Below are 25,880 nucleotides of genomic sequence, written 5' to 3'. Positions count from 1 at the left end.
AGCTTCAGGGACTGAAGAGAGGGATGAAGTTCCCCCGATGAGTGCATCAGAAGATCTGGAACTGGGTCTAGAATCCAAGGGTCCTCCAATTGGCAAAGTCAAAGGAAGGGGAACCAAATCTGACGAGGCCAATGAGGGACTATTAGAATGATGGTCCTTCCCAGGGCTCTTGATTTCTGTAGTACTTCGAGTTTCTATGCATTTTCACCAAGTCTCTTGATACCCAGAGTCCAATCGTGTACGAGTGCGCCCCTTGGGGCTTCTCCTGGAGAGGGAATCAAGGCAAAGTAGCTTTTGCATTTCGTGTTCATGTGGTTGGCAAAAACGTTGCAGCAAGGCTGGCCCCACCTGCGGAATATTCTGTCTGCTATTTCTTTCTTGAGGGACCACTCGTAAGGCAATAAAATTGCTCTGCTCAGCTTGTCTGCTATCACGTTGGATTTCCCCGGAATGTGTGTTGCTAACAGAAAGTGCTGGGTGGACGTAGCTCATTGCCATACTCTTAGGGCCTCGTGACAAAGGGGGTAGGACCTGGTTCCTCCTTGTTTGTTCAAGTACCAGACCACCGGCATGTTGTCCACCTGAATTGCAATTGTTCCAGACGAAGAGAGTCCTGGAAGTACTGCAACACTGAAAGTACTGCTCTCATCTCCAGGACACTGACATGCAGATGTGCCTCTTGTTCGGTCCATGTGCCTTAGGCTGTTCATCCTTGAAAATGCCCCTCCCCAGCCTATCAGGGAAGAGTCCATGGTCACTGCAGCCGCTGGTGGGGGTAGAACAAAGGGACAACCTATTGTAACATGATGAGAGGTCAACCACCACTGAAGATCCCTTTTGCATGTGTTTGTGATCATTATAAGATGAGAAAGTGGGAACTCTTGGTAAGACCATTGAGTGAACAACAGCCATTGAAGAATCCGCATGTGAATGCGACCCAACGGTATGGCTAATACTGCAGCTGCCATCATGCCTAACAATTTTAGTACTTCTGATGCTAGAGCCTTGTTTTTGGATATGATATTGTAAACCTGCTGACGGAGTATTATGACTTTCTGCTGGAAGTCTTAAAGTGGTGGTGGTAGTGTCCAATTCTGCTCCAATAAAAACGGTATGTTGTGATGGCGACAAGGCAGATTTTTCTGAGTTTATTGTAATGCCCAGATGACTGCAGTGTGAAAGAGTGGTGTCCCTGGCTTGTATGAGGTGATGCCTGGTTGTGATGGTGAGGAGCTAATCATCTAGGAACGGAAACACCTGGAATCCTAAACATTTCAGGTGAGCCGTGACCACTGCCATAGATTTCGTGAACACTCTGGAGGCTGTAGTGAGACCAAAGGGCAGGGCTCAAAACTGGTAATGATTGGCTCCCAGCCAGAAGCGCAGATGATCTTGGATAGTCTGGCCATTTTTATGTGGTAGTACGCATCCCGGAGATCTATGGAGCACATCCAATTGTCTTTCCCTAAAAAGGGACGTATCGACTGAAGCGTGACCATCCGGAACTTCTCTTTCTTGACAGATCTGTTTAGTCTGCTGAGGTCCAAAATAGGTCTCCAGTCCCCTGTCTTTTTTGGAACTAAAAAGAATCTTGAGCAAGTTCCAGATCCTATCTGGTCTGCTGGGACTGGTTGGATGACTCTTTCTTAGCAACGTTTGGACCTCTATTGTTGCCTGTTCCCTGTAACTGGTTGGAACGTCCGGGATTTTTGCTGTCAATGGAGGGAGTGTGGCGAAAGGAATGAAATATCCTCTGGAAAAGTGTACCCAAATGTAGTTTGTTATTTTGAGCCAGGCATTTGGATACAAAGATAAGCAACCCCCGACTGCCTCCAGAGTAGGACAGTCAAGCCTCCTTTCAGGAGCGCTGGCAGGGCTTCCCAAAGAACTGATCTCTGTCGCCATGATTTTGCGGACCCTCCTCTGCCAAGAAGGCGGCATCTTCCATCACTGCCCTCTCCTCTGCCTCTGGAGAGGGGTTCACCATGTGTCCTGAAAGGCTCCTTGAGCTTTACGGAACCACATCATTCCTCCCCTTTGACCCTTGGGGTATGGTCTGGTAGGGGTGGAAAAATGGACTCCAATGGCAGACAGAGTCTTTCCTTCCTGTTCACACCTGGTCAATGTTTCCTTAACTTTGGGCCTGAAAAGGGACGAGCCATCAAAAGGGGTGTTGACAAAAAATGACTTAAAACGGCTCCGCGAAGGAACACAAGCACATCCAGGAGTGTCTCCTAAGAGCAATTCCTGTACCCACTGCTCTGCTCGCTCCATCAGTTGCATATGAAATGAGACGCATGGACGACTTTACTATGGAACTGAGAGTAGCAAGCTGGCAGGCCACTTTATCTGTAGCTCCTGCAGCTACTGTACCCTGAAGAGTATCTCCGAGCTCTTTGAGGAGTTCTCTTTGCAGTCTAGTAAAATGGGTGAAATAGTTGAGCGAATGAAGTGAAAAAATCGCTGAACTGTACGTGTGCTTCCTGTATCTATCCATGATCCTAGAGTCTCTATTAGGAGGATGGATAGAGGAAGAAGTTTCCGAAATCTCCTTTTTGGTGGCTGCTGCCACCACCATGGCATCAACTGGCAAGAAATTATTTTTCCTGGGGGGGGGGGGGCAGAAATAAATTTATTAGGCCTCCTGGGTACAGGCTCCATGGTGTCTGGAGACTCCCATGCCCTTTGTGAGACCAGCTCCATAAGCTCATCAAAGGGAGGAGACACCCAAGAGGTGGAGACCTGAAAGCCTTCAGGAGAACAGACTCGTCTTTAGTAGGGTTGGTGGACTGCCAATCACCCCTCTGCCTAAGGATTTCTAATATCTCAGCAAATGAGATAGCCTCAAAGGGGGGGGGGGGCTGTGGGGACCCTTCGGATTCATCCAAGTCGGTAACGAATGTGAGAAACTCCTGTGGGGAGTCTAAATGCTTCCTCTTACAGATTCGCTTCCTGGGAACCTCTTCAATGGAAATGTCTGGTGAGGTCTCAGAAGAACAGGGACCACCCAATGGGGCTTCCTGAGGCTCTGGGTCTCTACGCTTAGCAAGGATCTGTGAAGCAGAAGCGGATGCAGGTGCTTTTGGGGAGGAGGTAGCCGGACCTGAAGTCAAAAATGTCTTAGGAGACAAAACTCTCCTCATGGCTTCAAAGGCACTTCTGCTCCGATGAGAAGGGTCCAACTCCTCTGGCTCCGAAGGACCAGTATGGCTTGCAGAAGGAAAGGTAGTTGATGGTAAAAGGGTCTTCGGTTCCGAAACCGTTTGGGTCACAGCCGATAAAAATTTAGCAAACGCCGGTGCCTGTAATAGCTTCTGCACCACACGATCCACATCCAAATCGGAAAGGCTTATCGAAGACCGAGATGAGTGGATAGAAGGAGGTACAGATTGCAGGAGTGGAGATTTAGGCATTTCGGATACTGGTTCCAGGACCGGGGACCGGCTCTGAAAGGACAAGACACTTGGCTCCGATGACTGTGGAGCCGACGTCGACATTTTTTTTATTATTTCTTAACTTCCGAAGAAGTAGAAGCCTTGGAAGACTTTGAAGATTTGCTAGACCTGTCCTGGTCACTCAAAACATCCTGGAAAGATGGTTTAACTAGACCTCTATCGATTAGCTTTCGCTTTCTCTCCTGAAGGACCCTGGAAGAGAAGGAATGACAAATGGAGCAACTTTCCTGAAGGTGTAAAGCTCCTAAACAGTAAACACGATTAATGTGGCTATCTGTGACAGACATTTTCTGTCCACATTTTGGACATTTCTTGAATCCTGACTTAGGATGTTTATCCCTATCCTGGTCAGCCATAATAAACAGCACAGCACAGCACAGTATCAGTGAAAGTACACTAAGCTAAAGACATACTCAAAACTTTTTTAAATAAGCCCTGATAAAAAAAACTACGGGCTAAATATTTTGTGACAAGTGTCACTTTAAACACACACACACAAACTGTAGCTATATCTAAGCACTTCTAAGTATCAAAAGTTATCAAAGCACACAATAACTATATAACAACTCTAACTACACTAAATATAAAGGTCTTTAGAAAAATGAAGGCCAAAAGCTCTATATATAACATGAAAAAGGCACACCAAGGAATAACACACTAAAGATATATAACTGCTAAAGAGGTCAATCTAAATTTAAGAAAGAATTAATAATTTGTAAGAGAAAATCTTTGTAATAAAGTTTTACTGGCCCAAGGTATTGCTGAGGAACCTCCGATCTATTGCAGCAGCAAACTAGATCTGAGGTAACTCTAGGTGCATCATGGGAGAGGGACTTGGCCACGAGCTGTCTGAAGACCTCGAGCTTTGTAGTAGGCCGACTCAGAGCAGAGGATTGGCTCTGAACCCACCTGTAAGAATGAATGGCGAGATAGAACAACTTCACATCTAACTTTTCTGGCTTAACCTGAAATATGCTCAATCCGTTCACGTCAGTCCTTACCTGAAATATGCTCAATCCATTCACGTCAGATACCTAATCTGTTAAAGTCTTGCAGCAGTCCTTTCCGTTCCTGTAGTAGTACCCATGCTTGCAGTCCTTTCTTTCCCGCTCAAGCCAAGCTCTGCAGTACCCATAAGATAATAATAAAAAATGTTTCCTTCCTTCCCGCAGCTCACAAGTGTTTCCACCAGTCCTTCCCGCTCGCAGATCCATACGAAATCAACAGCCAGCCAGAAATGCATGCACATCCATTGAAACAGTGAATAAAGCTGGAAATGTTTGCACGTGAGCCCTTGAGCTCAATTCTGACAGGCTGGTAGGCTGATGGAGCTGACATCATTGCGCACATGATGATGTCGGCTCAAAAAGTGCAAAAAAAAAAAAAAAAAAAAAGGCTGGAAAGCTGGGAATAATTTAGAAATGAAGGGGTGCCACTTGGGAATCATGGCACCCCATTATTTGGACCCAAAACTGGGTAAAAAACAGAGTAATTTGGTACGGTTGGGAGGTATGCTCCTCATAAACAGCTAGCATTCTATTCATTATGTGTTACTATTCAGTATTTGGAGTGATTAAGATTCAGTATGACAGTTGTCTGATGCAAGACATAGTTGATGGCTTTTTCTATTTCAGTACTTCCGCTTTGCACTCATGTATTTACTATGCCAATTTTCATCAGAGATGTCCCTTGCAAAGTCAATAAAATTGATTCTCAGAGCAGATCTAATTCCACAGACTGTGAAGAATTTCACAGATATTCATCCTATCTAGAACTGCAGCGACCTCAGACCTGATAATAAGTAGCGAGTGGCACAAGAGAATGTGGGAGATTGCCCTCCACCAACATAAAATTAATAAATAAACAACCAATTTTACTTAATGCAAATTTCTTTTCTGTCAGTTCAAACAAGATGACATTCAATCACAATAGTTTTGAAGAAATTACTCAGATTAAGGAAGTGAAATTGTGTAGGATCTGTACTATTATTTTTTAGGATGGACAACACTTTCTTTACTGTCCTGCAATAATTTTTGCTGTGTACCATCAAGCTGCCTTTTTTCAATATAATTTAACAATGAGACTAAATTATTTTCATGCTTCTAGGGATTTTCATAAAATACTGTTTTTTGCATTGATATTAATTCATTTTAAGGGGCGGCCACAGTGGTGCAGTGGTTAGCATTGCTGCCTCACAGCAAGAGGTTCTCCGGTTCGATCCTCGGCTGGGGTGCCTTCTGTGCGGAGTCTGCATGTCCTCCCTGTGGTCGCGTGGGTTTCCTCCGGGTGCTCCGGTTTCCTCCCACATCCCAAAGACATGCTGCAGGTGGATTGGACACTCTAAATTGGCCCTAGGTGTGCATGTGAGTGTGCCTTCTGTGGAAGGTTGGGCGCCGGGCTGGCAACTCGACACCGTAAAACTCCACTGCCATTCAATGTGCGGACAAGGTGATCCGCTGTGGCGACCCCTAACCGGGAAAAAGCCGAAAGAAGAAGAAGAAGATTAATTCATTTTAAGAGTTGCTGGCTGCAAAGCCAATATGTTTTTCTTCAAATGTCAATATAGAAATTAGGAAGCTTGTACATTTTAACTAGCTTTTGCAAATACTGTGTACACCACCGTATGATATAATTCTTGCTCAAATATGTTGATATTTTACTTATTGTTCTGGCAGTTACAGCAAAGGGTTAAGGCTCTGTACGACCAGCAGTTGCTTCTTATTCCAGTACTGTAGGGCTTGATTCTGTCAGTCTCTACTTGCTTGCTGTGTGATTTGCAGCACGTCACTTAACCAAATATTTGTCTCAGGCTGTGGATGAAATGGGCCAATATTATATATCAGTCACTACCTTAGATAAAAGTTTTTTTTTCTTTTTTTTTTTAATTTTGGGGCAGCCAGGCTGAATTACTAACTATCCTAATTAACAGGTTAACCCAGTCATTAAGTAGAAATCAGTTCTTTTTATAATTTGCAATACTGAGATCCCATCAAACTTATGGTTGTGTACATCTGACAAAAAATTAGTACACTATGAAATTATATCAACTAACTGTACAAAGGAAATCCAGTACAATGTGTGCTAGATGCAAACATCTATAAACAATGGAGGTCAAGCTGAAAGACTCTACTCAGTTTTAATCCATAAATGATATCTGCACACAGCAAATTTAAACCTGCTGTGCCCATCCATAGTAGATGACATCAAATCTTTTGGTAGTCTCATTGCGATACCCACTGTTCCCCAGGTAAGAAAAAAAGTAAAACAAAATATAACAGAATTTTCTGCAGTTAATGAGGAGAAATACGAACACCTGAATCACAAGAGGAGGGCCAGTGGAAGAAATTGTACGCCATCACTGTTACCAAAGCTGAGCAGTAACAATGGCTCTTTGAATACTGCAGATGCACAGGAATAAGACCACATCACCATATACAAAACCACAGACAGTGAGACACTCGTTTACAGCGGTAGAGATTCAGCTTTTTCCTGTGGTGTCTCAGTCTTCACCTCTGGGTATTGCCACTCCCACTGGCATCTTAGCAGCAGCACCATTTTAGCTTTAATGAATACCAGTGAGTGAAATAGCACAACTGTGTAAGAACTTACCATATCAATAGATATCTGACTGGTCATTGCTGCAGTACTACTAACAGACGGGATATCCTGCCAAGGAAAACCATACATCCAGCCAGAATACCAAAGCCTGGGTGCCTTCACTGCACCATATATCTGAAATATGACCAAACTTCAGGAAAGCAAGAAGGTACATAAGGGATGTACAACTGCAAACTACCTCAGGACTTCTTTGTTCCTGATCAGGAAAATTAAAGCAATGAAGCAGAAGAATAGGTAAACTATACAGAAATATAGAATACACATACATGCCAACAGGAAGAGGGACAAAATGGGAAGACCTGTCCACTACAGCCAAAGTCAATAAAGAAAGCAAGAAAGGGGAATGAGGATGGGATGTAATACAGCAACATTGATAAATCACACATCTACTGTTACAGTAAATAAAGGTCTTACACAACTGTATTATGTCCTTCCTTAGATCACTGCTGCAATATTATTAACTGATGGGAAGATTCCCAGAGCAGCCTAAGGGGAAAGAAGGTGGACTGAGAAGTTAATTCAAGGTCTAAGATTCACTGAATGATGGATTGAGCAAATCCAGCTCTAAACCTGAATAAAACATCAAATATACAATGTAGGTAAAAATGCAGATTAAAGATAAAGTTGCTGCTTCCAAAATGGATTTAGAATCAAACCTTTTCAAAAAGGCTCCAAAGAAGGAAACAGTTCTAGAAGAAAGAACTGGGAGCTATTTCCCATAAAAAGGAGTAACAACACAAAATGGCAGAAGAAATCAATTTAGAGGTGATTTGATAATGGAAGACCTAAATGTTTCTCCTGAAAGGAAACAGACAGTTAGTTAGTCAGACTTTCTGATGTCTTTGGTCTTGTCGCAGTAATACCCACTTTGTCTATGGACATCTAAGGAATGCAAGAGTCTCTCTCCTTTGTTTTGAAAAGGAAAAAGGTAGGGAAGAAAACAGACCAATTCAAGGAAAGCTCATTAACCACCCTAGGCATAAAGGGAAAGTTAGTCCTAAGGGTTACCATGTCCTTATTTAAGATGATAATAGGTGGAAAAACCATAAGTGATTGCAGTTTTGATGTCCTCCTGGGTGAAGTCAGAGCTACAAAATAAAATAATGTTTTCAAGTACATGGTTTAAGAGAAGATGAGGAATTAACAGAAAAGGAGGAAGTAGACTCAAAAGGTAGAACAGTAAGTTTTTCCCCAAAAGATAATTTAGGTTCCAATGAGGAACAGCAGCTCTACTTGGTGTCCTAATGTGCAGGACACCTCTCAAAAACTTTATAACCCCAAAAAGGGTAGAAAGACATGGACCTAAGGGCAGACAAGCAGAAATGGCTAACAAATGTACTTTGGCTACTTTGGCTGAAGAAAATACCAGGCACAAATAGAGCAGCTCACACATAAAAGACAGAATGAAAGGAACCCATTTGATAAGACTCCACGTGGGCCAGCAGAGTAATCCAGGCTGCAGAGAGCTGAATAAGCGACTTTTCTTGATACTAAGTATATTTTTTGTTGCTTTCCACATCTGAATACCTAGCAACTGTATTTCGCCTGCCTTTCTGTTACATTGAAGCTGTTTTTACTGCATTTAACTTAATATTGCACTTGGAATCCTTGTTTGTTACTATTTGACTGTATTTGTAGCAAATTCTTCTGTGTAAGCTGTAGTAGCTGATTCATAGCATTTATAAGTGTTTGCTGTACCTGTTTCTGCCTGTTTTGTGAAAAAAAGAAAAAAAAGAAAAAATATCTCTTGTTTTTCCTGCTTTACTAGTTTAGTCCAGTTTCAGAGTTGCTGATTCCTGGGCTTTGGTTGTAGTTCCTGTGTACTGTTTCCTTGCCTTATTTGGGGAAGGGAAGCTACCTTGCTTACCAGTGGGAGTGGGAAGCATTGAGCTGCCTTTAGTCCAGTTTTGTGAGGTTTCAGCCAGTAACTAGTAGTTTATTGGTTGTTTTGGGCCAGTTTCTAGCTTTTTCCAGACCCTGGTATAAAACTTTCAGCTTGTACCTATTCAGCACAGACTCCACGTGGGCCAGCAGAGTAATCCAGGCTGCAGAGAGCTGAATAGCGACTTTTCTTGATACTAAGTATATTTTTGTTGCTTTCCACATCTGAATACCTAGCAACTGTATTTAGCCTGCCTTTCTGTTACATTGAAGCTGTTTTACTGCATTTAACTTAATATTGCACTTGGAATCCTTGTTTGTTACTATTTGACTGTATTTGTAGCAAATTCTTCTGTGTAAGCTGTAATAGCTGATTCATAGCATTTATAAGTGTTTGCTGTACCTGTTTCTGCCTGTTTTGTGAAAAAAAAAAGAAAAAAAAAGAAAAAAATATCTCGTTTTTCCTGCTTTACTAGTTTAGTCCAGTTTCAGAGTTGCTGATTCCTGGGCTTTGGTTGTAGTTCCTGTGTACTGTTTCCTTGCCTTATTTGGGGAAGGAAGCTACCTTGCTTTCCTGCTTTACTAGTTTAGTCCAGTTTCAGAGTTGCTGATTCCTGGGCTTTGGTTGTAGTTCCTGTGTACTGTTTCCTTGCCTTATTTGGGGGAAGGGAAGCTACCTTGCTTACCAGTGGGAGTGGGAAGCATTGAGCTGCCTTTTGTCCAGTTTTGTGAGGTTTCAGCCAGTAACTAGTAGTTTATTGGTCGTTTGGGCCAGTTTCTAGCTTTTCCAGCCCCTGGTATAAAAGCAGCTAAGCAGCGTTAGTGCGATTTAGAGCGATTTAGCGCGGAGCTGCCACTGTTGCACACTAGGGCAGTGCCGGTTAAGCAGGTTTAAACTATTCGGGCTACCTAAAGTCCACTCTTCAAATTTTCCCTTAAAACTACCTTCCTCGAACTATACTACTGATCAAATCAGCGTATCCTATAACTAAAAGATCAACTCTACTTGACTCCAAGTAGACTATTCTCTATCTATTAAACCTAGCACTTGCTCCTACAGTACTTATTACCTTGATACGGCACTCTTGTCATAGATAGTACCCCAAAAAGGCAACCCCCCATTTCTTGGTCACCCACATCCCCCCGTATCTTTTTTTAAAGTTTTTGTCTACCCTTCTAGCATGTCGAGGGATCAGTTGCTAGTGTCCTCTCCTGCTCAGCTGGTGAACCTGGGAATATTGAGGCAATGTTTCAATTGCCTCATGTACACAGACAACCCTTTCCTCCTCCCACAAAACAAAAATACATGCGAGAGATGCAACTATACGGCCAAACTGGAGGCTGAGCTCTCTCAACATAGGACTGGCAAGACCAGTCAGGAGGAGAAGGTTACCACACACACTATAGACCCAGTCTCACATAGTACCATTACAACCTCAAATCATACACATAAACACACAAAGACATACTCGGAGGCTCTGATCAAAAATCTACCAAAACAGCAGAGGCCACCAAAGCAGACACCCAAACAACCACCACCTCAGAACACAACACCCGCAACACATAGACCTCACAGTCAGAGTGTCAAACAGTCACAGCCCTTAAGGCCAAACACAATGCCAGACACACTAGTCATTGGTGACTCCATAGTCAGACACACTGATGTCCCACTCACCAGACTGAGTAAGGAGAAGGTCACAGTAAGCTGCCTGTCGGGCGCTAGAATCCGCCACATAACGCAAGCACTCAGGTCTCTCAACAGCAGGTACAAATATGACTCAGTCATTGTCCACGCTGGTGTAAGCGACCTGAGGCGTACCTCCTTGGACTACATGAAAAGAGACATTGAGGAGCTCTCTGATTATGTAGCCCAGGCAGGTATGACCCTGACCTTGAGCAGTATCCTACCTTCACCAAGAATGATGCCACAATACAGAGATAAGATGATCAGCTTTAACAATTGGCTTAAACACTGGTGTCATTCAAAGGGGATCCAGTATCTGTCTGCCTGGGATGACATACTGGACAAGCCACGCTGCTGAAGGGCGGCTTGCACCTGTCACCCTGGGATTCGGATATTGGCAAAGGCTCTTGCCACCCCATAGTGCCTTTTTAGGCAAGGCTCAAATTCTAAACCTACCACCCTAGAACACAAAAAAGGAAAAAACTAAGGGTAATGCTGCTCAATGCCAGAAGTCTAAATCTCAAAATGCATGCACTCGAGGCCCTTCTCAGTATGGAGAACATCGATGTCTGTGCTGTGACAGAAACCTGGTTCAAGGCTCCTGAGAGCACCCCAGCGCTATCAGGTTTTACCTCATATCATGCGTTCCGGCCCCAAAATCCGGACAATACCAAGAAAGGAGGGTATCCATATTCATCAAGGACACCCACACCTCAAGACTGGTGGCAACGCACGATGCATCGGAGACCATCCAGGTGCAATTAACCATAGGCAAGACTGCTCTGCAAATTGTAGCATGTTACAGGCCACCCTCACAAACTCAGGAAACTCACATGGCCTTCCTGAAAACACTAGAGGGATAAATGTATCACCAAACACCATCATACTAGGTGACTTCAATTACCCTAATATAGACTGGGAACACTACTCAAGCCCAAACACCCTAGCCCAAAAGTTCCTGGAATTCATAAACTCAAATGCCATGGAACAACTAGTCACCATCCCCACAAGAGGAGATAACATACTTGATCTCATCATCACGAACATGGGAGCACAATGTTCAACACCGAAGTATACCCCTCACTGGTGAGATCAGATCACAAACTAATCTCGCTGGAGGTCCTCATCCCACCCCACCTGAAATAAAAAGACCACAGTAAAGAACTTCTCAAAAGCCGACTTCACACTTCTAAAGACTAGTGTGGTCTCCTTTCAGGCCCCGAGCGGGGAAAACAATACTCAAGCCGCTGAATCACTTACAAACGCCTTCTACCAGCACCTGCAGGACTGCATGGATAAGGCAATCCCAAGCAAAACAAAGACTCTTTGTACCAAAGGCAAGCGTCCAGTCTGGTGGACCCCAGCCATAAACAAACTCTACAACAAAAGGAGGAAGCTACTACAAGATAGAGCAAAATCCTTAAAAGGTAAGACACCCTTGATCACTATAAGTAAAAAACTAAGAGCTCTCATAAAATCATCCAAAGCAAATTTCGAGAGAAAAATAGCTAAAGACTCAAAAGACAATCATAAGGCCTTCTTTAGCTATGTTAGAAACCTAGGAGGAAACTCCCAGATATGCTCAGAACTAGTTCAAAATGATGTGAAGATTACTGATCCTACAGACATTGCCAACATACTGGCTGACAGGTTCAGTGCAAACTTCTCCCCCCCCTCCTCCCCAAAAGGAGAGATATCTATACCAAATGAGTGCAGCCCCCCAAACATCTCCAGCGCCCAAGTGAGAACTGCTCTCTCCAAAGCAAAAAACACAGCATCCATGGGACCCGATGGTGTCCCCGGCTGTGTGCTCCACGAACTCAATGAGGAATTAAACCCACAGCTAGGACAGCTGTTTAATCAAAGTCTTACCTCTGGATACATTACCCAGGGAGTGGCGCACTGCAACTGTGGTCCCACTTCACAAAGGCGGTACCTCCACAGACCCTGGAAATTACCGGCCCATTAGCTTGACAAGCCTTATCTGCAAAGCCATGGAGAGGATCATAATGGACCTCATAAATAAAGACATAGGAATTTGCAGACTTTGGATCCAACCCAGTTTGGCTTTGTCAAAGGCAGATCATGCCTTTTAAACTTGGTTGACTTTTTGAAACAGTCACCAAAGCCATTGATGAGGGAAAGGCAGTCCATACAGCCTACCTCGATCTGGCTAAGGCCTTGATACAATACCCCACTCGGGTATCATTGAAAAACTCATCAGCTTAAATGTTAACCCATACATCACAAGATGGGTTGCAAACTGGCTGAGTGACAGAACCCACAGGGTCAGAGTTGCTGGCGCCATGTCAGACTCAAAGCCTGTCACAAGTGGTGTCCCACAGGGCTCAGTCCTGGGCCCACTCTTGTTTGGCATCTACTTTTCCAGTACAAGCAAACACAGGAGGGTTATGGCTGACAAAGTTTGCAGATGACTGCAAACTGGGCCATAGTAGAAAACACATCTGACACAGATATCCTTCAGAAGGGTCTCACAGAAATGGATAACTGGTGCCAGAGCCACGGCCTAAAGTTAAATGCCAAAAATGCATAGTCATACCCTTCGGGAAAAACAAGGTTACCCCTAGCTACCAAATAGGTGGCAATCCACTGAGCACAGAAGAAGTTATCAGGGACCTGGGGACCCAGGTTGATAGTAGTCTGTCATTCGACACCCATGTAGCTAAAGTAGTTAGGAAGTCCTTCTACATTGCCCACCTTATCATGAAGGGATTCTCATCTAGATCAAGGGAGGTCATAGTCTCCCTTTACTCATCACTCATCAGACCAATGATTGAGTACAATGCCCCATTCGGAATGTATCTGACCCGACACTTGCAGCAGCTGGAGAGGCCACAAAGTTCCTCACCAAAAGGATAAAGGGTCTCAAAAATCTGTCCTATGCTGCCCGACTGAAAGAACTCCAGCTCTATTCAGTCGCTTACGCTTGCTCAGAGGTGACCTTTGCCTAACATACAAGGCCATGTCAAACCCAGATTTGATGAATATGCTTCACCTCAAAAATCTAGATCCATCAGAGCCACAAGGGCGGGAGACTTAAACCTCGACACGGCTATTAATAGGGCGTGCTGGAGAGATAGATTCATCACCCAAAGACTCCCTATGCTGTGGAACAAAATCCCGGTACATGTGAGGCAGAGCACCTCGCTGGCCTTGTTCAAGAGAAATCTTGACCAATGGATGGGAGATCGCAGATATACCCCAGGAATTACCTCAGTGTCACTGCTCGACAGAGGCACAGCAAAATAATGGGTATAGTTCCCCATACTAAAGGGGTGGCGTAAGCCACAAAACAATGGGCTAGGCTTATAAATGCCCTCGGGCAGATAGCCTAGTATGAACCTATGAACCTATGAACCTATTTCTTTTTCTGAAAACAGAGGTAGGTATTGTCATGCTGAAAATGGTAAACAGGTTAATACAAAACACCAGTCCCCAAGTGTTAAGTGATCTGTAAAAGAAGTGGTGTCCATTACTCTGGCTGCCACACTTACCATGTCGATATGGATTGTACAAAGCCATCACTGCTGCACCAACACTAAGCAGCGTCTTCTGAAAGGGCCCAGTGTGGATGTGGCTCTGGTAGAGTTGATAATATCTTTCATTGTTCACATCTTCCTTTCTGAGAGTTTCTTCACTGTGGTATAAGTGACGGCAACTGTAAAATACTAGGAAAAAGAAAAACAAACAGGAAAAAAAGTATAAATACCAAAAAACACAGTTTAAATTCATTTAGGTAACCCAGTTTCCGAATAAATTAAAAATAGAGCCAAGGCACTGCTTATAATTGGCAATCGTGATTGACTAGATGGGTATAATTCAGTCCTAGTCAACACAGAACAGGGAAAAAATTTTCAGAAGTATGAGGCCCAAAATATAAATCACAAACCGTTTACTTTCTTACAGTCTTTCAGTAAGCTACAGGACTGAATCATGCAGGATGGGCCACAAATTCCATAACTCTTACTAGGGGAACTTCTAAAACCAAATCTGCCATAATGCACTGTCTGCCTTTATAAGTCAAAAGCTCTACCAACTCTTTCATGCCGATCTACATGAAACACGGGCATCACATGCAAATCAACCCAACTTTCCCCATCTACCTGTATGTAGTCACAGACTGCATCTCCCCAGAATTCCCAAGTAGCCCACATACAGACATAGGCTCCATCCTCTCTCTCTGCTCCCACTCAGGCTGCAACAGTCATAGTCCCTGACTCACCTTATTGTCATCCACATATTCATAAATTACACTCAGCTTGCATGCAAGTCACAGGACCCATCCCCATCAAAGCTTACACTCAGCCTACATACAATCACAAACTAATCCATCACAGCTAAATGTCAGTCTGTATACAGTCACAGACTTCAGTCTTGTCATCCACCACTCAGCCAACACATTCACAAGTGTCTGCAGGCAACAAAGACTCCATTCTACACAACTCCCTGCCAAACAAAGGCTCCACTCAAAATCACAGTTCCCGGACTGGATGCATGCAGCTCCAGCTCTTACCTTCTCACAGTTCCCAGTCTGCCTGCAGCTGCAAGCTGCATTCCATCACACCTCTCAAACAGGCGGAGCATACTCACAGGCTCTATCCCCTTAAAATTCCCAGTCCTCACACACATTAATTATCATCTGGAAGTAACTTGACTACCTGGCTGCATACACCTAGGGATACCATCCCCTCACACTTCCCATTCAGCTTAAGTATAGTCTTCTCTCAATTCCCACTCAATCAAATATACTCACTGACTCCATCTTACACAGCTGTATTCAAATAAAGTCACCATTCCCTCAAAATTGTCAGCATATATTTTCCTTCACAGCTAGCCCCCTGTCAGTCTCCACACATTAAGACTTTATTACTTTCCACCTCGCTAGGACTCTGGACTTCAGACTGGATTTCTGCTGCACTGCACTCTTACTCTGTCAATAAAAATACTTACATATTAATTCCCAGCACCTCCACAAATCATCATCCTGTATTTCTCAAGATTATGTCATTCAGCTATAAATACAGATGTTATACCAAAATTTTGATACAGAGCAATCAATGCTCTTTCACTTAAATCCTGTTACAGTTTACTAAGCTCCTACAGGAAAACACAGGCTTACAAATCTACATAGCTTTGATAACAGGTGTGAAATATGGGCCATCTCAGTGCATTCCAGCAACATAGTATTAACTTGATGTACCACAGTCTAACGGAACTGCTCACTATGGCTGATGTCTCAGAGTCTAATATGCTGGCACACTATGACTGTTAAGTTCATGCCAGAGTCACACCACACCACAATGCAGGATTACTTTTCAGTTCCAGAGACCACAACATTCCAATTTCAACAAAATATTCTAAAACCATTCTGCGGCTGAGAGTACATGGCTGGATCCCTCTGCAGTAGACTACTATCCTGTACTGACCAACAATAAAAACACTAGAAACACTATTAAAATGTGTTAAGAAATAATAAGAGTATAAAATCCACAAAGTACAACACTCTATTAAATGAAACTTCACATCTAAATATTATAAAAGTATATTCACTTTTGTATGAATGTAACAGAGGCCTCTACATTAAAAATAAAACAAATAAATACAGGAGAAATTAACAGTAAAAAAAAAAGAATTATTACACATCCAATAATGTGAGAACATTTCCGCTATATTTTAAACAGTTACAATAAATAGAGTTTACATTAATCATTTTATATTAATCATATTAATTATGCGTAACACCAGCCCAGGTTCATCCAAGAAGGGAAAGAAAACAAGCTCATCAACTGAGTGACCGAGACTCTTGCACTGGCCACCTTATGAATGAACATCAGATTAAGTCTGAGAGAAATACATTCTCCATGTAAAAGTTTAATAGGGTTCACGGGCAGAAGATGCTTCAGAAATTCTTCTAGATGAAGCAGCCACAGCCAGAAAAAAAGAGCTCTCCTTCAGTGAAACTAGCTTGAAAGAATTAACTGGCTCAAACAGTGCTTGTGTCTTTCGGCTTTTCCCGGTTAGGGGTCGCCACAGCGGAACTCTGGTCCGCTAATGATTGGCAGTAGAGTTTTACGTGCTGGCTTGCCGGGCCTAACACACAACCTTCAACGAAGGAATGCCCGTTCACGCATGTCGCCGCACAGAAGACGCTCTAACTGAGAATCCAACGGGCAACGTCTAACTGTGAGGTGACAACGCTACCGCAGCACCACCACCGCAGTACTATGTTAATTCTTTTAAAATATAATTCAGATTTAATGCAGGACCAGGGAGTGGACTATGTATAGGGAAGTGCAAGAAGATTTCCCTGTGAACGTTCTTGAAAAAGCTGGTCAAAGACCAAACATAACCATTATATCCACTGTAGAAAATGGAAACAGCTGGCAAGTGAATAAGTGAGATCCTTTCAAAATGGAAAGAGATGTCCAGTTCTGAGGCCAGCATGAGAGCTCTACCACCATGTTACCAACAAACTATGATCCATCTGCTGTTGGAAGCCTTCTTGTACAGGGGGCTTCCGAGTTATTCTTAACGTCAGATGAAAGCCTCACTCTTCAGTTTAGTAGAAGACACAGAAGAGCCAGGTGGCCAACCTGATGATCTTAAGAGGGGTGTCCCCCAAGTTATGAACTATGAGTCTGTTGCATTTACATTTAATACCTACAAACATGGAAGAATAACGAAGGCACGAATAAATGTCATACTACATCCATCAGCTTTACATTTAGACTGCCAAAAAGTATATAGAAAACCAGACATCATGACTAAAAGTGTGTCCATCACAAAAGAGATTGCTCTATGAGAAAAACAACTTGGTCTGTATACCACTTACTGCTTACTTTTTTGAGTGCACTGTATTCTTTTATTATGAAGGCGTGCCTATTTTGATAACTGAATATCAAAAGCTTTGTGTTAGGGAGGATAATAAAGATTCCACCATTTGGTGACACACTGGGATTAAAGGAGATGATAAATAACATCAACTATGGGAGAAATTAGAGAAACTGCCCTATTAAAGTGAAAAGAAAATCTCAAAACTTTCCCCTAGAAAGTTGCCTCAAGAATCTTCTGCCAAAGAACAGACTGCTCTGTGAGAAAAGCAAAATTACTTGTTTTTATAGCTCATATTGTTTTCTTCTTTGATTGCATTCTGTCACTTTCAAGTTAATTTCCATTAAATACAAAAAGTTCAGGGTTAGGAAAGAAATAAACAGTGTCTCTCTCTCTCTCTCTCTCTGAGAATCACAGGAACTAGAGGAGGTTAATTACTGGTAAATTGTGAGAAGAGCTTAGGGTTGCCAGCTGTCCGGTTTTCTGACAAATTGTCCAGTTACAAATTTCATTCAAAACCGGACACGTGAAGTCCGGGCTTTGAATGAGCCAAAATTAGGGACACCTTGTGGGGTAAACATAGAGGTGATTTTTGTCATTTTGTACAGGTGCCGGTACATAGAGTGAGGGGGAGGGGGCTTTTACAGCTGCAACCTGCAAGACTTGTAATGTTTTAGGACCCAATGGAGGACACATGCATGTGCATGCATCATAATCACATGCAAATGTGAATTTTAAAAAGTATGCGGGTTCCCTATCAACACTAAGCCTGCTATCAGAGTCATCCACCCACGGTAAGCAAACTGTTTTATGTCATAAAGCCTGTAAGCAGCTCCGTTTTTTCTGAAGGCAAGCAGGGTCCATTTTCTGAAGTGTGTGACTGTGTTAAACATACTCATGAGGAATATTATCTTTATTGTCGCAGGAAAAGGTTGTGGTTCGGTGATGTTACTACCTTCCGATGTGGGCATGTGGCTAGGCTTGTCCTAGCCACGTATGTAGAAGTTCAAAGTGAGAAAAGAGATCATTGTCATTATTTTATTGGTTTGGTGGTGCTGAAAGTAAATATGAAGTAAGCAGACAAGCATTTAACCTATGTGTCTGAAACTGCTCTTTTAGACTTTTGATCATACAGACCGGATGAGTGTGTTGTCTATTATGGATGTCTGTTTGCATGGTTTTTTTTTTTGCTCGTCAGGAAATGGTTGCTGATTTAGCAAGTCACAGCTTATCACAATAAGAGTAACCCACTAAGAGTGTGTTGAATAATTGAGGCTGTATTAGTTGTAGAGAGCAGCTTTGGGAAGTTCACACTGTATGTTGAATATTGTGGATTTACACTGATGCTTACTTAAGGTGCAGAATTCCAAGGATAACATGATTCTGGATGTAGGCTATACGACTTCTATAAATAACACTCCACTCCACGGAAGTTACAGTAAGATCTGAGTTCATTTTATATTTATAGCAGTGTCTGCATTGGCAGTTTTTAAACAGTAATATGTTGCTTATTGATTTATAGCATTTTGAGATGAAAATAAAAACAGAGTAGCTGTGATTGTTCTATGTAATTTTGCTGTTTAATGTTATTTTGAGTATGTAAGAATAGCAGAAAGTGTTGCAACAATTGTATTGTAATTGTAGTGTGTTAAAAGTGGAACAGAATGTTATCATTGTGTACTTCCGCCAGAAGACTTACAATCAAGTATTTGGTTAAAATCCAGTTTTCAGATTTTTTGATTGCATTTTTTTTTCACTCACTGAAGATGTATCTGCTGTTGTTGAACATGAGATCGCAAATTTAAAATTCCATTAAATGTTCTTAAAGATTTAAAGGTCTAGTCAGATTAAGAATTTGTGCAAAAAAGGAAGTGCTCTACTTTTGACTGATCTGAATAAACAATGTAGTACTGCATGATGGTTTTTATAATGTTTACCTTTGGAGTGGCAGTTTTTTGAATATTATCCTATACTTCTGAAACCAAAAGCTGAAAAACTCAGCGGGTTACTCTGCTGCATTGTAGTTGTCTGCAAAGCTGGGAATGGATTACTAATCACAGTTTATTGAAACCTTACTAGAGTTTATAGTTTTATTGGTAAGGAAACAGACTATCAGTGTTTGTTAAACTAACAGGCATCCGGAACAGAAAAAGAGGGCGTTCCTATCAGCTGGTGTCATTGTGATGTCACAAATGGGCGGAGCATGGACAGGAATGGGTGGAGTTATGGGTGATGCAATAGGCATGACCTTAGTCCGGTTTTAGCCCCAAAGAAAGCTGGCAACCCTAACTACATCCCGCCTACTAGTAATGTCTGCTAAAAGCTGTCTGCCCGACCACCACAACGACCTGGAAGGCAATCAAAGAAACTGGAGATGCACAATACCAACAACAACAAAAAAAAAACCTCGAAATGCACCTGCCTGGAAGTTGAAGTCGCCTGCAGTGTCTGCGAGTACACTGCAGCCGCCTGAAACACACATGTAGAGCCGTCGCCATAGCAGCCACCTCCGAGCCAATGCCCTTCAACTTCGTTTAAGGGTCCATCTTCTAACTACCCATACTATGTCGAGTCACTGCATTTTGCTCCTAGTGGACACCAGTTATGTACTCACGCATCTTATTTTACTCAGGGTGTACAGAAAACAAGAGATTATTTTTCAAGCCTGAATCTCAACAGAGAATGCTGTGTAATACGTATTTAGTGATAATCCCTGAAAATCTTCTTTTCAGACTGCAACTACCACCCAACGGAAGCCTCTGCAGGACAAATCTCTCCAGCTACATATGTCGAAACTATTACTGTTTTGTTTTATATGGTACCATGTAACTGAATTGTTTATCTGTAGTTTTGTTATATTGTTTTGCTTTCTTCTTCCTAAAGTCGATTTTTTTCTCAACTGTCCAGATTTTTGTTTTGTATTTTTGGTCTGCTCCTCATAAAATTTGAATGTTTCTGTCAAATTATTAAAGGCTGAAGATAATTCATTAATGATAACAGCCATTTGAGTTTCCGCCTTCAGAAAATGCTCGCTAACGCAAAACCTTTCTATTTTGGGTCCTTTACCCTCCTGTTGTGAAGACGATGGAAGAAAACAAGAAAACTTGCAATCTATTTTCATGTAAAGAAACGGATAGTTCCTCATAGAAGTTAAGTTTCCGTGCATTTTTGTAGGGGGTAGGGGAGACCTTGCTTGAGAAGTCTTGCCAATTTTATCTACTTTTTATACTTTTCGCGAACGCGTTTTCGCATGTTTAGTTTTTTTACCACTGTTTCTTCCCTGAAACATTTAAAAGTTGCTAGTGACCCTATCACCTAGAACAGAAAGGTAAAAAATTTTAAAAAGTCTTAAAACCAGTGCTATTAACATACTGATGATGCACACATAAATAAATACTGTAGCAATAAAAACATCCCACACCACCCTACTCATATCTGTTAACCTTAATCCAAACCTTACACATTATCTTCCGAAAAACTCCCCCTAACTACGCAAGTCACACATACGCCAACACTTGCACAATATTAAACTTACCTTACTGCAGCCCTAACCCAGACAATAATTCAACCCAAAATGCTAAAATGTGTTACAGATTCAAAAGTTTCGGTATTAGCACGCACAGATGCTTACTGTAAACAATAGCACATCCCCCTCAATACATAACATTTGGCATTCTTCCATTCCATAAGCCTAGAATTTAATAGTTAATCCTTTCAGTAGAAAGATACAACAGTACACTCTTTTGAGAAAGTGAGCATTCAGTGGTAGGTGTCACTATCCTAAATATGTAGACATAGAAGATATATTGAAATTCTTGTACTAGAGTCTGTTGGTACTATACTTTGTAGTATAGATATTCATCACTCCAGCTACAGTTTTCTTCTTTGTAAGCATAATATTACATTTTCGATTTAATTTTGTGAAATGCGGCACAGTGCTTATTAATTGACCACACTTTTAAACTGGAGGTTGTAATCTCAACAAGACATTTTTTTATTAAACTCAACCTTAAAGAAAACTGATTCATATCACAAAGGAATGACTCATTTCAGCAATGAAAGATAAAACAGAACCAGTTTCTGTGTACAAGTTCTTCATAGTAAAGCTAGCAGTTCTTTAATTCACCAGAAACAGAACGGCTGGCTGGGAACTTTTTGACATGGAAAATAATTTACCAACAGTTGGCTGCTACATATAGTCAGGGATTCAGAAAGAACCCCAGTGCTGGTGGTAAGTGGGGCATTAAAACGGGGCTGTTTACACATTGTGGTGATTTGCGATGCAGAAATGTTAGCTGCAATGAGGAAAGAACTCATTATCAACTAATTTACGTCTCTGAATTGTATTTATCGATCATTAGTGCTAATCATCACCTTCCTATGGTAGTTAACACTGGTGGCCTATGCATCACATTGGCACAGGCTCCCCCTTATTTACTTCCTGTACACACACCACAGCTGTGCCTGAGTTGACATAACATCCCATCTCATTTTTATGTTTTGTCTTGCCCTTGTAAATCACAGAGCCTTATAGTCAGTCAGTAATCGGGGACACTAGAGTTTCATCCTTCTTAATGTTCGTAATGCTAGATCGGTTCATAGGTGTGTACGAGGCTAATGGCCCTGGAGCCTTTACAAGCCTAGCCCATAGGATTTCCCTGGCATCGTGCCACACAACATTAGTTCCTAGTGCCTCTTTTGAGTAGAGCCACTGGAGTGATCCCCAGGGGTATTGTACTCTATCATTGGCCTAATGAGGGAAGAGTACAGGGAGGCAATGACCTCCTCCTTCCTGGATGCAAAACCCTTAGTAATGAGATGTGCCACATAGAAGGACTTTCTGACCACAGTGGCAACGTGGTGGTCAAAAGAGAGGTTGCTGTCAACCAGTGTTCCCAGATCTCTTAACACCTTCCGTGTTCAGTGGACTACCATCAATGTGGTAATTCAAGGGAACCAGGTTTTTTCCCAAAGGGGATGAAGACACATTTTTTGGCACTGTGCTTAAGGCCATGGTTCTGACACCAGTCATTGGTCTCATTGAGGCCTTTCTGTAGGATGTCAACATCACTTGGGGAGTTAATAATAGCTTCCAACTTGCAATCATCTGTGAACTTTGTCAGCCAGAGTCCCTTCATGTTGGCCTGGACTTCAGAGAAGTAGATACTTAACAGGAGAGGACCCAGGACCAGATCCTGTGGGACTCCACTCGTGACTCGTCGGCAGTCTGACTTGGAGTCAGCTACTTTCACACTGTGGGTTCTATCTGTGAGCCAGTTTGCAACCCACCTAGTGATATAAGGGCTGATGCCTAGCTTAGTAAGTTTTTCTATGATTCCTGAGTGGGGAATGGTATCAAAGGCCTTGGCCAGATCAAGGTAGGCTGTATGAACCACCTTACCTTCATCTACAGCTCTGGTGACTGACTCAAAGAAGTCAACCAAGTTGAGCAGGCATGATCTACCCTTCACAAAACCAAACTGCGTAAGATCCAGAGTTTGGAGATTCCATATATCCTTGCTTATTAGGTCCATGATGATGCGTTCCATAGCTTTGCATATCAGACTAGTCAGGCTAATGGGGTGATAGTTCCCGGGGTCTATAGTCGCTCCTCCTTTGTGGAGAGGGATGACTGGAGCAGTGCACCATTCGGCAGGGACAAAGCCTGAGATGGGGCTGTGATTGAACAGGGCACACAGGTGAGGTGCCAGTTCACTCTGCAGTTCATGTAGAACACAGCCAGGGATACTGTCAGGTCCCACAGAAGCTGTATTCTTGGCCCTGGACAGTGCTGTTTTAACCTGTGCAGCAGTAATACTGGGTGCCTGGCAATCTGCTAGTATTGTGATTGGTCCTTTAGGAGTGGGTAAAGTTAACACTGAATCGGTCCGCCAGTATATTTGCAATACCTGTTGGCTCAGTATAGGAGGTGCCATTGTGCAGCCGCTCAGAGCAAATCTGGGTATTGCCATGGAGATTCTTTACATAACTATAGAAGGTCTTGTGGTTGTCTTTACTATCTGCTGCAATTCTGTTTTCATAGCTAGCTTTAGAGGATTTGATGAGGGATCTCAACCTTTTGCTGAGGCTGATAAGGGAGTTTTCCAGTCTTGGGACTTCATCTTATTCCACATCAGTTTCCTCCTCCTGTTGTAGAGTTTGTTTAGGGCAGGGGACCACCAGATTGTTGCTATGTTAACTTTTTTATTGAGTCAAAGTACTACTTTAAAATTCTCCCCTGTGTTGCCTACTGTTCTCAGCTTTGTCCTGAAGCCTCCCCACACATGTACACACACCCATCCTTCTCTAGTGTCTGACTCTTATTTAACAGAATGCTTTTAGTTGTCTTGTCCTTCATGACTCGTACTGCTGCAGTCATTGAATAATGTCAGATATTGGAGTTACATAATATGAAAAAAAAATGTGGGTTAATGCTACTTTTTGTGTCAGAGGTGCAGGGTTCAAAACATTTTCCTCCTGCTTTTTTTTCTTTTTTAGCATTTAGGCTATATTTTATGATTTCCTTGGTGTCTAATGGTTGAGAGAATATGTATCCTCTATGTGAGATGTAAGAGTAATATTTTAGTGCCTTTAAGGCATATGTATATATATATTATATATATAGCAAACCTGGTATCTAGTGTTTCTTTCTCCACTGAAGGATTTGCTCATTAGGCTAGGAGTGAGGAGGAATGACAGTACCCCCTACACACACACACACAGCTTCTCCCCATTGCACTCACCCATTCTCCCATACAAAGACATAAATCTACCCTAACTATCACCCTTACTGCAACCTCCCAGAGAGAGAGAGAGAGAGACACACACACACACACTCTGCCCCACACATACACTCCCAACACTAGCTGTCTAATAAACCCATCGCCACATACCTCTACCAAGATCAGTAAATACAAGTATTTCTCTGACTCTCTCAGCTGGGTAAATGCCTTAAAACAGGCATTTCCTGGGGAGAACACATGGCTAATTAGCACATGGCTGTCCTCTGGAATGCCTCGTTAGCATTTAGCAGGACTATAGCTACAGCCCAACGTGGTGCTGCACATCTCTATGCTAACACCCTGTGGTGGGTTTATCTCTGAATTGGAAATGATTACCATGATGTATACCCCATGTAAGCCTTCCAGTTTCCTTTCTGAATCAACCCCATATTGAGCCCCCCCAAGACACACATGTTTAAACTGTGGATCAGAAACAGGACAAAATTGGCTTTTCACAGCTCCAGCCATATAGTTCATAGTTATAATGACAGCAAATTACTTTTCTTACTTTTACATAAAATGTTCATAAAGAAGATATGGATATGGACATGACCCTAGATTTAAACAGTAGTTAAAGAACACTCTTACTTGACAGGTAACAATAAAAAAAAAAAAAAAAAAAAAAAAAGATTCTTTCTCAATGGCTACTTAGTCAAATTCACTTCCCTGACTCCTGGTAACAATCTTTTAAGATTTAGTAAAAAACAATAACCACAACAAAGACTAAAAAACACAGTACTGGAAAGCAGCACAGCAGCCGGTGTAGAAAGACTATAAAACTTTATTAGATTAAGCACTTTCATCTGAGTATAACATAAGACTTCAGAATCACCCACCACATTACAGACAGGTTTGTCAGTGGCTACTGTACCATTACATCCATGACCAGAAATTGTCAAAGGTGCCATGTGCCATCCTCACATGGATTAAAAGGGGATGCATGAAATGCCTAACCCAATGAGTGCAAAGGCTTGAGCTGAAGCAGCATAAACTATCCCTAATATAGGGACATTTCAGCATTTAACAGGGGACACATTAGGAGTTTTGTATGTGCTGGAATTCTGAATCTTACATCTATTTGTTAATGTGATGCTGCAGCATGTGGTGGTGCAGATATGGTTTTCTTGGGCAACAGGAAATGGAGCCACTATTATGCAAGTATTCTACAACATAAACCATTTCCCCTGAGGTCCTTGCACCATTGAATGCACTCACACTGCCATCAAGGTTCCATCTGTGCCACATGGCATGAGGTATATCAGCAGGAAGGCTGCCACCTCAGCAATTGCCAGGTGATGCGCAGTGCACATAGTATTATATGTAATGTGTGCCATCCAAGAAATCGTTATGATTCTGACATGTAACGCACATGTGAACTGCACCAACATTGCATGTGGAGTGACTTTCCACAGTCATGTAGTTGATCAGTGTGCACAATACTAGCCATAAACTCCTCTATATACTGTTCTCATGGATGTAGATAGGAGGCCACTCACAGTGGTCTCAACTATTGTGTGTTGCAGGTGCTAGAGGATATGCCTTAGAACCATGGCTGACACCTCCATCTAGGGCCCCTAGACCATGGCAGAGCTGGTATATAACACTGCA

At 42.3% G+C, this 25,880-nt stretch overlaps 1 protein-coding gene across 1 annotated transcript in view; it reads right to left on the bottom strand.

Moving 5' to 3' along the window:
• COQ4 (coenzyme Q4) overlaps positions 1-20,443 on the bottom strand; it is a 390,712-nt gene extending 370,269 nt beyond the window's left edge. The window contains exons 1-2 of the mRNA XM_044058249.1: positions 19,913-20,443; positions 14,154-14,327 (exon numbers count right to left, since the gene is read on the bottom strand). Of these exons, the coding sequence (XP_043914184.1) occupies positions 14,154-14,327; positions 19,913-19,988 (250 nt within the window). The 5' untranslated portion in view covers positions 19,989-20,443. The remainder of the gene's footprint in view (positions 1-14,153; positions 14,328-19,912) is intronic.
• Positions 20,444-25,880: the final 5,437 nt, after the last annotated feature.

This window comes from Protopterus annectens, chromosome 16.part0 (assembly GCF_019279795.1).
Source record: "Protopterus annectens isolate FY-2018-M chromosome 16.part0, PAN1.0, whole genome shotgun sequence".
Lineage (NCBI taxonomy): Eukaryota > Metazoa > Chordata > Ceratodontiformes > Protopteridae > Protopterus > Protopterus annectens.
The sequence above is the reverse complement of the archived record's forward strand: the minus strand, read 5'-3'. Positions and strand labels throughout refer to the sequence as shown.